The sequence below is a fragment of the Haplochromis burtoni genome, unplaced genomic scaffold (assembly GCF_018398535.1).
Source record: "Haplochromis burtoni strain Fernald_Lab_line unplaced genomic scaffold, NCSU_Asbu1 Contig_155, whole genome shotgun sequence".
Lineage (NCBI taxonomy): Eukaryota > Metazoa > Chordata > Actinopteri > Cichliformes > Cichlidae > Haplochromis > Haplochromis burtoni.
The window spans coordinates 863761-876171 of record NW_024582516.1 but is presented as its reverse complement, the minus strand read 5'-3'; the positions used below and the strand labels follow the sequence as shown (position 1 = coordinate 876171).

At 40.5% G+C, this 12411-nt stretch overlaps 1 protein-coding gene across 2 annotated transcripts in view; it reads right to left on the bottom strand.

The window, feature by feature from the left end:
- gpr158a (G protein-coupled receptor 158a) overlaps window positions 1–12411 on the bottom strand; it is a 101003-nt gene that overhangs the window by 5371 nt on the left and 83221 nt on the right. For both annotated transcript variants that reach the window (XM_005932128.3, XM_005932129.3), the window contains exons 6-9: window positions 12055–12164; window positions 8657–8895; window positions 6164–6302; window positions 1797–1902 (exon numbers count right to left, since the gene is read on the bottom strand). In XM_005932128.3, coding sequence (XP_005932190.1) covers window positions 1797–1902; window positions 6164–6302; window positions 8657–8895; window positions 12055–12164 — 594 coding nt within the window. The remainder of the gene's footprint in view (window positions 1–1796; window positions 1903–6163; window positions 6303–8656; window positions 8896–12054; window positions 12165–12411) is intronic.

Below are 12411 nucleotides of genomic sequence, written 5' to 3'. Positions count from 1 at the left end.
CATTATTTAAGAAGATGGAAACAGTTCTTTAGTGCATTACTATGTATTTACGAGTCTATATAGCAAATATAAAACATTATATTTTACTGATGAAAATAAAGACCATCATGAAAGATAATTAATAAAATAAAAAGTAAGAATAAAAACAACAATAATAACAATATCTTAAATTGGAAATGCCCAAATCCTGGACAGCATCGAATACCAAAGGAGCTAAATTACAAGTAAAGCAGCATGTAAGCACAGGCTACATATGAAAGGTGAAGCCAATGGAGAAGTGCTTTAAATCTGGGCCAGTGGGGGCAAGTTGAATGGCCAAGTTAAGGCAATTTACTCATATACAGTAGAACATTTAAATGAAACTTAAGTGATGCACAGATTCTTCTTCTTCTTTCCTTCCCTTAGGGGTGTCCACAGGGAATTGTGGACCCTATTTCTAGTGTCCTCCTCTATCACATCACCCCTCTGCATTTCCTGCCTGCCAGATCCATGTTCACCATCCAATAATCCACTATTTCTCCTCTGCACAAACCAGTCTTGCCCTCTAACTTTGTCTCCAAACTGCTCAACTTGAGCTGTCTGTCTGATGTAGTCATTTCTAATTATGTCCCAATGAAAGTCTCAACATCTCCAGCTCTGCCTCCTGTTTTTGTCAGTGCCAATGTCAATGCCATGAAACATACATCATAGCATTCTCACTACTGTTTTGTAAACCTTCCCTGTCACTCTTGCTGCTATCCCTCAGACATAAATCACCCCCAACACTCATCTCCAACCACCCCACCCTGCCTGCACTCTCTTCTTCACCTCTCTTGCATACTGTCAAAGTGCTGAACAGCAAGCAATTATAAAATAAGAAAACAATTAAAAGTCTAAGTAAAAGAAAGCTAGAAGCTACTTAAAAACAATTTAGAAAAAGAAATTATACGTGGTATAGAAAACAAAATAAGGGCAAATAGTCTTCAAAAAAGGTGCATTTGGAAAATGATACAATATTGAAAAAGTCAATGAGAAAAGGTATCTTTTTATACATAACTGGCAGGTAGATGTTTTCAACTGGAGAGGAACGCTACTGTAAATTTTTGGAGCTTAAACTTGAACTAATAAGAACTTTAAGGCTAACTGACCTAGGGAGCATGACATCTAACACTGGAAATAAGTCCAACAGATACTCAGAGTGCTTACTGCTGATTTGTTCTATGAGTACACACTTTTTTAGGCCCCAGTCACATAAGTCAAGAGACCAGTCAGCGACTCCATAGCAACCTTTGGAAAAATGCATATACCCCAGCTGGTTGCCGAGTGGTTGCTGCACCAAAAACCTTGCGATTTCATTGGTCGCTAGCAGTTTGCTAAAATTGACCACAGTTTGCATGCAAGACACTGACTCATCTATGGCAATCTGTTAGCGACCAAAGCAATCACAAGCAGGTTTTTATTACAACACAAAGTAAAAAGTAAAATAACTTCCAGTAACTACTCACTACCTGGTTGGTGAATATACTTTTTCACCCTAGCGACTTTTTTAGGGCAACCTCATAGACTAAATCTATACAAGTTGCTACTCTGTGAGCATGGAGGGGTGCTTGTGATTCAGGGCTGCTGAAACTGAGGTCTCACAGTGATGGTTCACAAACTACAATTATTATTGTAGGGTCTTTACTTTGCAATATAAAGTGTCATGAGGTGACTGTTGTTGGGATTTGACGTTATATAAATAAACTTAAATTCAATTAGATACTACACCCATCTTTTCCATACATTTGTGAATGTATTGCATATATTGAAATGGTTACCTTAGGAATGAGTAGAAGACCCAGGGTGACAGTGACAGTTAGGTGAGTGTGGGTGAAGAACAGGAGCAGCATCCAGTCTGGATGCAGCTCAGGAGCGAGAGTGAACCTGTAAAAATAAAGACAGACATCCAGATGTGAAGCTGATGTTAGTCAATTTCATTGACTGCCGATAGGATTTCAGTTTCTTATATTCTGATATATCTATAAAGCTGTTCAGCATCACTATTCAACCTGCTAAATCTCATCACATAAACCAGGAAAGTATTTGGACACAAAGACACGTCTTTATTATAGTTCATCAACTTTAAAGTGTTCATTCACTAACTGAAGTGAAACCTGCATCAAAGCTCTTGGATACAGATGGATGTGGGAGAGAAAGCTACCACCAGTGCAGCAGATTTAGCAGCAGTGTCTGTCTAGTCATCAAATGCACTCCTGCAGTGTTCTACTTGGGTGATCCTCGTGCCAGCAAGGACACAATATTTTCCTCATCCGCTCAATTGGATTCACAATAAAAAGGAGTGACCTTCATCTGGTCAAAAGATTCAGTCTATGTGTACATCAGACGGGAACACACTAGGCTAGCTGTGCTGCAGCAGTTGGAGGAAAATAAGATAATTACCATCTGAAACAACAGTGGTGAGAGGAGTAGCTCCAGCCTGTTATTTAGAACGAACTAACAGGCTTTCAGCACAGTGAGACCTCGTGTGCACTAAGGATATGAAGGCATGTCTTGTTAGATGCTAATTCCACCACTGGAGAGCCTCTAACCAAGCAAATGTCATGTAGCAGGCTCATTACGCTGCTGAGGTTGGCAAATGGCTAATTAACAAACAGTTACTGTGGTAATAGCTGTGAGGCATGAATGAAGGCAAACGTCCAGCATATGAAATGTCTCGAAGCTTTGAAGTCTTCTCTCCTTCGTGTTTTGTGATGAGTTTGTGTGCAGATGAGGATTTAATAACTCTGGCATGCTGTTTCCTCTCAGCCTGCAGCATTTCACTGAGCGATCCCCACCACTCCTACGACTCCAGCGGTTTCATTCCAGCATCCCATTTACCTGGACCTGGCTTATACCTGAAGATGACCACAGCCAACACGGAAGCCTGAGCTTTAACTGGTCACTATGGGATCAAATAGCAGGTTCTTCATGCAACATAAATGGATGGCGGTTGCCTTTAACTAGCCCCGGTGCACACTGGAGCCCCAGGTGGCAACCAGATGGAATTAACCCACCACACCAGGCAGTTCTCCAGTTTATTAAGGACCTCATCTGGCCATTTTCTGCAGAGGAAAGCCTCACAACAATGCTCGAGAGGCTCGTTAAAAGAACTGGCCAAGCAATCACAAGAGCCAGATGTTCAAAAAGACATCAGAACACTTAAAAACTCGCATTTCTTCCAGTAAACTATCGATCATGCACAATTTATTGGTAATGAACGATAATAAAGCTACCAATAGTTCAAGTAATTGATGCTGTCTTAGAAAAAAAAAATCACCCTGACATGGTTCATTAGTGAATAATGTGATGGAGCTGAGCTCTCAATTAGGGCGGCTCGAGCTAGGAGCGGCTGTGGCAGTGTCAGCTGAAACATCTCATTTATTAAAACTGCACATTGCAGCTACTTGACGTGTAGACTGGAGGGAGAGGGCTGATTTCACTATGATCAAAATTAACTATGAGCTGAACAGAACAGTTGAGCTAGCGTACACGGAAATCAGGCGATCTACTGGAGGATATAAACATCAAAATGACAACCTGAACACAGACTATGATATTAAATATGGAGCCACTACGTACTGGGAATTTTGCAAATTTAAGTGACAACATTTGCATGCTGAACACAATGTATCTATTAGTAACTATGCTTAGAGCGCTATGTGGGTGGATTCGAGCCTTACTGTTATTCCAGTGTTAAGGTTCTGATTTTAGTGTTTGTTAAACTTGGACTTTGCTTTTGTTTCCTTTATTATTCCATTTACATGTGCACACAGAAAGGTCCTGAGCTGGATTTGAACCCAACACCTTTTAACTGTGAGGCAAAAGTGACACAGACTGCCATCCAAATAAAACAGACAAAACAAACAAAAAACCCACTTCTTTATCTTAAATATCTTAAATAAAAGTGTCTCTTTTTCTTTTAACTGACCCTGTCAGTTATGTTACTGTCAGTTATCATCAGTGTTAGTCATAAAATAAAAGTTGGAGCGTATTTCAAGACAGAGGATTATTACCCAAAGAATCTCTAAATTCAGTATTGTATGGGGTATAACAGAATATAATTTGTGATGCTCAAAGTGTTTTGGTAAAAATTCTAGACAAATTTATTACATAAATAAATAGAAAATCAGTTTAAAAAGTTTTCAGTTTGGATATAGCATTATAACAGATGATGTAAGCTGTAGGCTTCTTACAGTATAGCACAGGTGGGGGAGTTTACTGCAAAAAACTGTCTGTGATGAGTCAGAAAACACAGCCTGACTGTGCAAACAGCACAGGTTTACCTGCGTATCTGCTGATACTTAAATGTCCACCTTTAACAAGTCTCACTGGACCCCAGAGTAGAGCCTTCCCAGTTTCACTTCAAGACAAGCTTATGCTTCTTCCTGCTCCTTTTTGAACATGAACGTTATTTGGAGTTGTGGTTGCTCGTTTTCCTTTTGTTTTGCTTTGTTCATTTGTCTCTTTTAATTCTATTTTGTTGTACTTTTTCAACATGTTCAAAATAAAGATTCAATCAATCAATCAAGACACCTCACAGATTTTTCTATCACACCACTGTATTCTTGGTTTGCATTTTGGGTTATTTTTGTTAAATAAATTGATTTTGCTCGGTTTCAGCCCTCTTCTCTTCAACTCTCTGTAGCTTTAAATTATTTGAGCTGCTGCTGCCCATTTCCAGAAGAGGGCAGTACCTTTCCTGCCATTACCACAAACAACCTGAACCAAAAATGCAGCAGAATAATTAAATTCTGTGCCGTAACCTCAAAGTGTCTGAGAAGAGCTGCTGGTTTATACCAGGTCTGTACATATGTACCAAGAATCTGAACAGACTGACTACTTTACACAAAGCAAAAATGTTCTTATGCAGTACTGATAACATATAAGAAATTTCTAGCTGATTAAACAACCTTTCCCTCACTAGTCTGCACCACAAATACCAGCTGGTTGAGTAAATAATTACTATTTTACTCATGTGCAATAGTTAACTGTTCTCAGATGCTACACAGCAGTATGTGATTTAGAAAATGAACAGTTGTATGCAGGCTGTGAGAGAACAAGCTAGTGTATAATCACTGGAGTAATGTGCCATGAAGTACAGCACAGGCGTGTGGATGCTAACCTGCAAAGAAAGGAACACTTGGCAAACTAATCTGACATCATGAGTATGATGATTTGCAGTACAAAGTGCCGCACTGTTGAGTGACATTTAAAATATGATTTGATTATTAAAGAATGCAATTAACAGTTTCAAGTGGTTTCTAAATATAAGCACTGTTTACACAGCCAATTTTTATCCTCATCCATTAGATTAGGCTACATGTTTAATGTCTTCCGTACTATTGCTGGTCTGCTGGCTACCAAATGCAAAGCAAACTTTCCCCCTGAGCTAAGGGTGGTCCACACACGGAGCGATGTGGTGATCAGAGAACATAAAATGCCAAAGATGTTCAGCAACTTCAAGCGATAAGAGATAGGAGAAGTGAGTGGGCATGAGCAAATGCAGCAAATACCAACAATGGCGACCCCCACATATGTTGATCGACATATGAGGGGGTGGCAAATAAATTAGAAGGTTACCTAGGCAACTGAGGGCTGAATTGTCCAAAAGCAACCAACCATTGAATGACCAACAGGATGAGGAGGCATGTAACTGATAGCTGGAAAATTTGCCATTTTGCACACCTTCAAGGCTTCATCTATTTTTCCCGTCTCTGCATAAAAGTGAGCTGTGGAGCTCCGTTTCTAATTGTCATCATGGGTTTTTGCTTTGCAACATGATGCAAATTTGAGTTGAAAAATTTTAACCTGCACAAATGCGGCTTCGCCTCTGTTTGCATTGCCCAGTGTGAATTTGCATCAAATCACCTCATGGGATTGAAAACATGTTCGCGGTTTAAAGGTTTTCAGACTTTCTGATTTCTGTCATGACATTTCCTTAAGATTCATTCTAGCTTACTCGATGTGCTATAACCAAGAGACTATGTTGGCAGTTCACTGACCTTATAAACAAACTATTTATCTCATATAACTTTTACTAATTTTCTGGTACGATGCAATAATACGATAGAATATATTTGCATTTTTTTTAAATTCAACAAAAAAAACCTCATGGTGCCAAATCACTGGGAGGAGGAGCTCTTACCTGATGATGTAGAATATAGCTGACAGCACAAGCTCATTGTGAACAGCGATGGCCATGTAGCGAGGCTCGTGGAAGGCCGACGGCACAGTCCTCACGGCGTAACACAGATAGACCGCCCACAGCAGGAAGAGGAACTCGGCTGGGAAGCGAAAAAACAAAAAACAAGCTGTAAACACAGCGAATGCTCTGGCCAAGAAATCATTTCAATGCGGCACACGCTCCTTACATGGGCACCAACCAACCAGCCACTTCACACTCCAGCGCACACATGGAGCTGCCACAGATGGTTGTAAAACACACGTATACAGGAAAGTGGCCTGCTCGACAGACTCATTTGCAACAGCTGTGGTTGTATTCTCAGGGCATTAAATGAGTCCCCGTGCACCTCCGCAGCAGCCTCACATAAGGTTTCCAAGGTATCCAGCTCCGCAACTGTAAACACGCCAGGTTGCTGCCTGTGAGGGCAAGTGAATCATGTTTCCTTACAATAGGAACAACAATCACTGCAAAGTGACTCATTACTGTAAACGCCTCCCTGTCTGTTGGACTTCTTTTTTTAAATAATTAGATCTCAAACTTTTATTTTTGTAAGTAAAACTATTTACTCGAGACAACAATAGAAATAAATTTGTTTTCTCCGTTCCTTGAAATAAAATAGCGAGTGAGAGCAACGAGGGAAATCTAACTCTTTTTTAATGGTCTATTCAGAGCATTTGTAAATTATTTATCAGTAGTTCCAGCATATTAATCCTTCAAAATGGGCAGATTTGTTCATTTTTTTGTACTTGATTTTTTTTTTACAGCGTTAAACAAAAAATGTTTCTGGTACGTTACCAACTAAAAGACTTCATTCACAAGTTTAGCTACCTCAAAGCCTTTTCTTTTTTTTTTTTAACCATATATTCTGTTATAGAATATAACTTCTATAGAATAACTTTCTTTTTTTGTAATCTATCATGAACCTCCATACAGTTTAGAGTGGGCTTTGTGAAACCGATTATACAGAGGATTTGCAGACAAAGAACTGCTAACCCAATGACATTAACTCATCCCTGTGTATGAACACTTCTAGTGAAACTGGGACCATTTTCCTTCAAAATAAAAGCTGCACCTTTTAAACTTCTACTTTGATGGGGAGCCTTCTCCATTTCCAGTTTGCGTTGCACTTTTGCTAACTACAATCACTTGGGTAGTAGTTAGCAAGTATTTGCAGCCAAGCTGTTCGTTGCAAATTACAGGTGACCAAGGCAACCTACTAGCAACCAAAGCAATCATAATGAGCTTCTTAGTGCAGCATATCATATTCAATATGTTAAATAACGTGCACGCATGATATCACATGAAGAAAAAGAAACCTCTCTAGGTTGTATGGTGCAATATTTTTAAAAAATACTTACTACTCACTACTCACGTACTAATTTCTATAGTGTTTCTGTGTTCTGTGATATTTAACCTTGCCATGGGTGTCACAAGAAACTAACTCGCACCAGCATGTGATTTGCACGAGAGGCTGTGTGAGGGATGAGGAAGAGGAGTGTGCAAAAGAAGTGTGTTCTCTTACCATGACTGCTGATAACTGCTTTTTTACTGTTTTTATGTTTATAAAGTTAGACTGCACAAGATTAATACAAGAATCTCAGTGTGCCTCTACTGTCCTCTACCCCTGCACATGCGAGCACATGATAACAACTACTGAAAGTGCAGTTTTGCTGCATGCTTGGGTCTTAACAATTCGTCTTTATTCGATAGGAGCTCATTTTTTATGGGATTGTTTCTGCGCAGAAACACAGCAAAGCAGAAAATACTACAATTATATCTCTTGCTGCGAGCAAATGCAGGTGTGGATTTCTAAATCTGAAAGATTTATTGCATCTCTGTGGGTGTAAATTATAAGCTGCATTCAGGTGGCATCAGAGTTGCCCCGCACTTTCATATTGCCAACCTATTTTTACCTCCTAATAAACAGAATGAAAATGTGTCCTCAGTATACAGTAGCGCAGCATGGCGGCCCGGCTGGGGGTCCATCTGTTTTCCCAGAACTCTAAAACGACCACAGCGCTCTCTCATGAAGCCTGAGTCAGCAGACATACACCAGCATGCAGACTTGCTCAAAGTGAGATGCTGCTCTCAAAGCATCTTTGATTTCTCATCTGTCTTCATCTGCTGCTGGTTGCCCTTCCCCTCCTGTGTACAACACAGGAAAGCATCCAAAAGCGTAGCACCAGTAGAGAGGATTAATGTCTTCTTTTGGGAAACATTTCCAAATGTACATGGAAGGGAGTTGTCTTAATCATCCAGCTTCACCCCATCACTCATTCTTCCCTCATCTCACTTTCAACTCCCATCGCTAACATGCCTAACAAATCACTTCTTAATTTCACGTGTCCATCAAGTAACCCACGTTTCCTCACCACACTACCCACATGCAGAGTGCGGCACACTTAAATCTACTCACAGCGCCCTGCAGAGGCAGAGGGCAGTAACGGTACTTACCAACAGCCATCATATAGTCCCAGCGATCCAGGAGGCACATGCTGAACTGCAGCCCATTGGGCGTGTAGCCCACCTCGATGAGAGCCAACTTCCTGTCCGGGTTTTGACAGACAGCAGATGTCCAAGCCACCAGGAACCAGCAGACGATGAGCAGAATGATGCCCAGCAGACGTAGCACTCGCCAGCTGGTCATATAGGGGATCCTCTGGGCTGTACGGGACAGGAACACCTTCAGCACCCTGTGGAGGGAGAAGCTCACATTGAGACTGTTTCACAAAGTTTCATGTAAGCCTGTCGTCATTTCAAGTAAACAGAGTATCCATGAGAGGGAAATACCTCTACACTCAGTGTGCCTTGAGTGTATTTATCTTTTTATTTCCCATATCTGCTAGAATTTGAAACCTTCTACATGCAAAAGCTTTAAGCAAAAGATACATCATAGCTGCTTTACACACTGGTTTATTAGTCTATGGCAATATTAGTATCGGAAAAATATTGCTTCCACAATATGAGATTATTTTGCTTTAATTTTAAGTGTTTGACATAAATACTGAACAGAAAACTAGTATTTCTATTTTCATAGACTCTTATTAAGCTTTATAGCAGCCATTCCCAAAGTCAAGAGTGCTGCGGCCCACTTAAAAACCAGAAAATCCCAAGGGGCCCACTCATTCTTAAATCTTCACTTTAATCAAAGTGCAAGAGAAAGTGATGTATTTCCTTGAAAAGTTTCATTCCAAAAAACATAAACAACGCAGGCTGTTAAGGCTATAAATTGTTGATGCTACTTGGGTGTATGCAAAGTGTTTAGGTCAGTGTGTGACCCATCTTCCTCCTTGGACACGAACTTCACTCACCTGTGCCAATAGCAGTCACTGAACTGAAACTCTCTGCTGTGCTATTGCAGCCTTTCAAAGGATTTTTATTATGTGCTGCTGTGTCCAAACAAACATGCTGAAAACACCGACGTCAACTCTGTGATCAAAAGTGGGCCTGGCAAAAAATTAACTGTGATGGTGGATGCTGATGTAAAATATTAGTCTAGTCATGCTGTCTCTTGCAAAATGAGAAGTATACGTCATATTACTGCAATGAAGGACTTGAATGTACACGTGTAATCAAATGACCTTTGGCCAAAGTGGAAAGGAAAAACTCCCTTTTAACAGGAAGAAACCTCCGGCAGAACCAGACTCAGGGAGGGGCGGTTGGGGAGAGAGAAGGAAGACAGGATTAAAGAACTAGTATTATGTGGAGAGCAGTGAGGCTTCAAAAGCACTGGGTCACATCATGATGGCTGTGTCCATCTTTTATGCTATCTATTTTAACCTCTCCTTCAAACCTGCACATCTCACTGTGTGAGGCTAACTGTGATCCAGAATCTCTATCTAAGGGAATGGTGACAAAACAAGTCACTAGTAACCTCTTGCTTATTTGTCCTGCATAAATCATAGTTTTATTAGATGGTTGAGCCATTTGAAAACACTGGTACAAGGTAACCCTAGAGTAGAAAGTTATAGCAAGATTTCTTTTTTTATATGGATGAATTTACCTTTATTAGCACCATTTCCTGTGAACTGGCACCAACATGCTCAGAATCGATGATTTTCTCGACCATATTAGTTCATGAAATTTAACCAAGACAGTTTATCTGCCTTAAGCTTACTAAACATAACAAAAAGAGCTGAGTAGGGTTGAGCGATTGGACGAATATATCAACTATCGACGATAGGCTGAGCCCATCGGTGATCGTTTTTACAAGGTCGATTTATTTATTTATTTGCCCATGAGTAAGTTTGCTAATAATGATGGAGCTAATAGAAGCAGTCAACAGAAAAAAAATAATAGCACTGTTTTAACAGCTCCCTTTTTCATCTACGAGCAAATGCACGCTCCTAAATTCTGCGCCCAAATGCGTGTTGATGGAGCTGCAGAAGTTGGTGATAGCCTTGCATACTCAGCCGCATGGTGGACACGTACACGCTTATGCAAGTTAGTCGTGTTTGAGTACTTTGTTCACACTATACGTCTGCACAAGCGGCACACCGCTTTGGTTACATCCTTAGGTTTACCTCTTTCATCCCAAATTGGCAACTTTCTATTTTTTTTAGTGCTGTCAGCATAATCACGACTAACGCGATTAACAATTAACCCATCTGGAGCACAGACGGAGTCAAAGTCCCTGAAATGTCTCTGTCAATGCATTTCAGGCAGTTTGTCCAAAGTTTGTTCATTCTGCACTCCAGATGGTTTGAGCGCGTTAAAATTTTTAATCGTGATGACCACATTAACGCTGACATCCCTAATTCTTTGGGGAAATTAGTTCATCCATGTTTGGCCTTCTGTGTTGTAAACAGCAAATCAGTCCGTGCATGATTACATTGCTCCGGCCATCAAAAAGTCTGCGCATACGCGAATATATCGTCGATCGACGATTATTGGACTGACGATTGTTGGTTGGAAATTTTTTACATATCACCCAACCCTAGAGCTGAGTGATCAGAAAAGAAAAAACAAAGCAAACTTATTGTTTGTCACCTCACTAAATGGGTGAAATTTTACACTATTTATTAAAAAATGCTAATATGTTGCAAACTTATTTAAGGGCTTTGGTTTAAAAGAAAGTGTGCCTTGAGGTATGATTAAATGACATGTCAAGACTTTTTCCTGACTTCCTGCAAAGCAGCGCAGCAGAAAAAAACTGCTAGCCATCACATTTGCAGCACTTATTCCACCTGCCAAATCCACAGACTGTGGAACATGAGTTAAACTCTGCTCAAACACATCACCGGCATAGCTATTCTTAGGCTCTGCCCTTCACGCACATTGATGAAGTGTCCACTGCTCTCTCCACTAATGAGCCCCCCATCAAAAATTGATCTGTGCAATATGTTAACTTGCACCTCTAAGGGTGAACTGGACCCCGGCTCGTGTTAGCCACATCCTCTTAATCAGTATCTCCATTAGCGCATTTTGACAGATTCACCTGACAAAAAAAGGCCCACAAATGAAGAATTTCATCACTGTCACTTTAAATACAGTGGACCACCCTGTCTCATTAACAGCTATTCACAGCTGGAGAACTCCCCTCCCCCCAACACCACTCCACTGCATCCTCTGGCGATGCTTTCTGTTCCTGAGTTCTGTTTTTGTCTTTTTCTCAGCAACTGTCATTCAGGACTTTGTTAAATATGGAGCTCATTTGGGGCCAATGCGCTCCGTGTTTTCTTAATTACTTCACCACTTAATGAGGCAGTATAGCCTGGTGATGAAGTAGCTGAAAAACACGCTGCCTTGACACATCACAGGACTCTTTATCAAAGGATTAAGAGGTCAGGTGTAATGTAATCTGATAAGTGCTTCCAGGGATGGATAACAGTGTCGAACTGTGGGTGAAGTACCTGTACAACTTAAGAGTCAGCATCCCGTAGACGGTAGCGAAACCCAGCAGTCGAACCCAACGCAGAAGGATGCAGCGGAAAACACTGGGCTGGAAGTAGAGAATCCCAACCTGGAAGAGGACAGAAGAAGCATTAAACAACAAAGGTCGTGAAAAGAAACTGAAAAATAAATAAATAAATAAAAGAGCCACCCAACTGTGAGTGTTTTTTCTATCTAAATGATAATGGGCCCTCTTTCCCTGGGAAATTACATTTAAATTCGTGGGAAGCTGCTGCCTCATTGTGCTCTCAGTGGACGTCTCTATAAACAGTAAAGTAATCTTATTTAAATGTTGGTTTTCTCCAACTGTTCTGCTT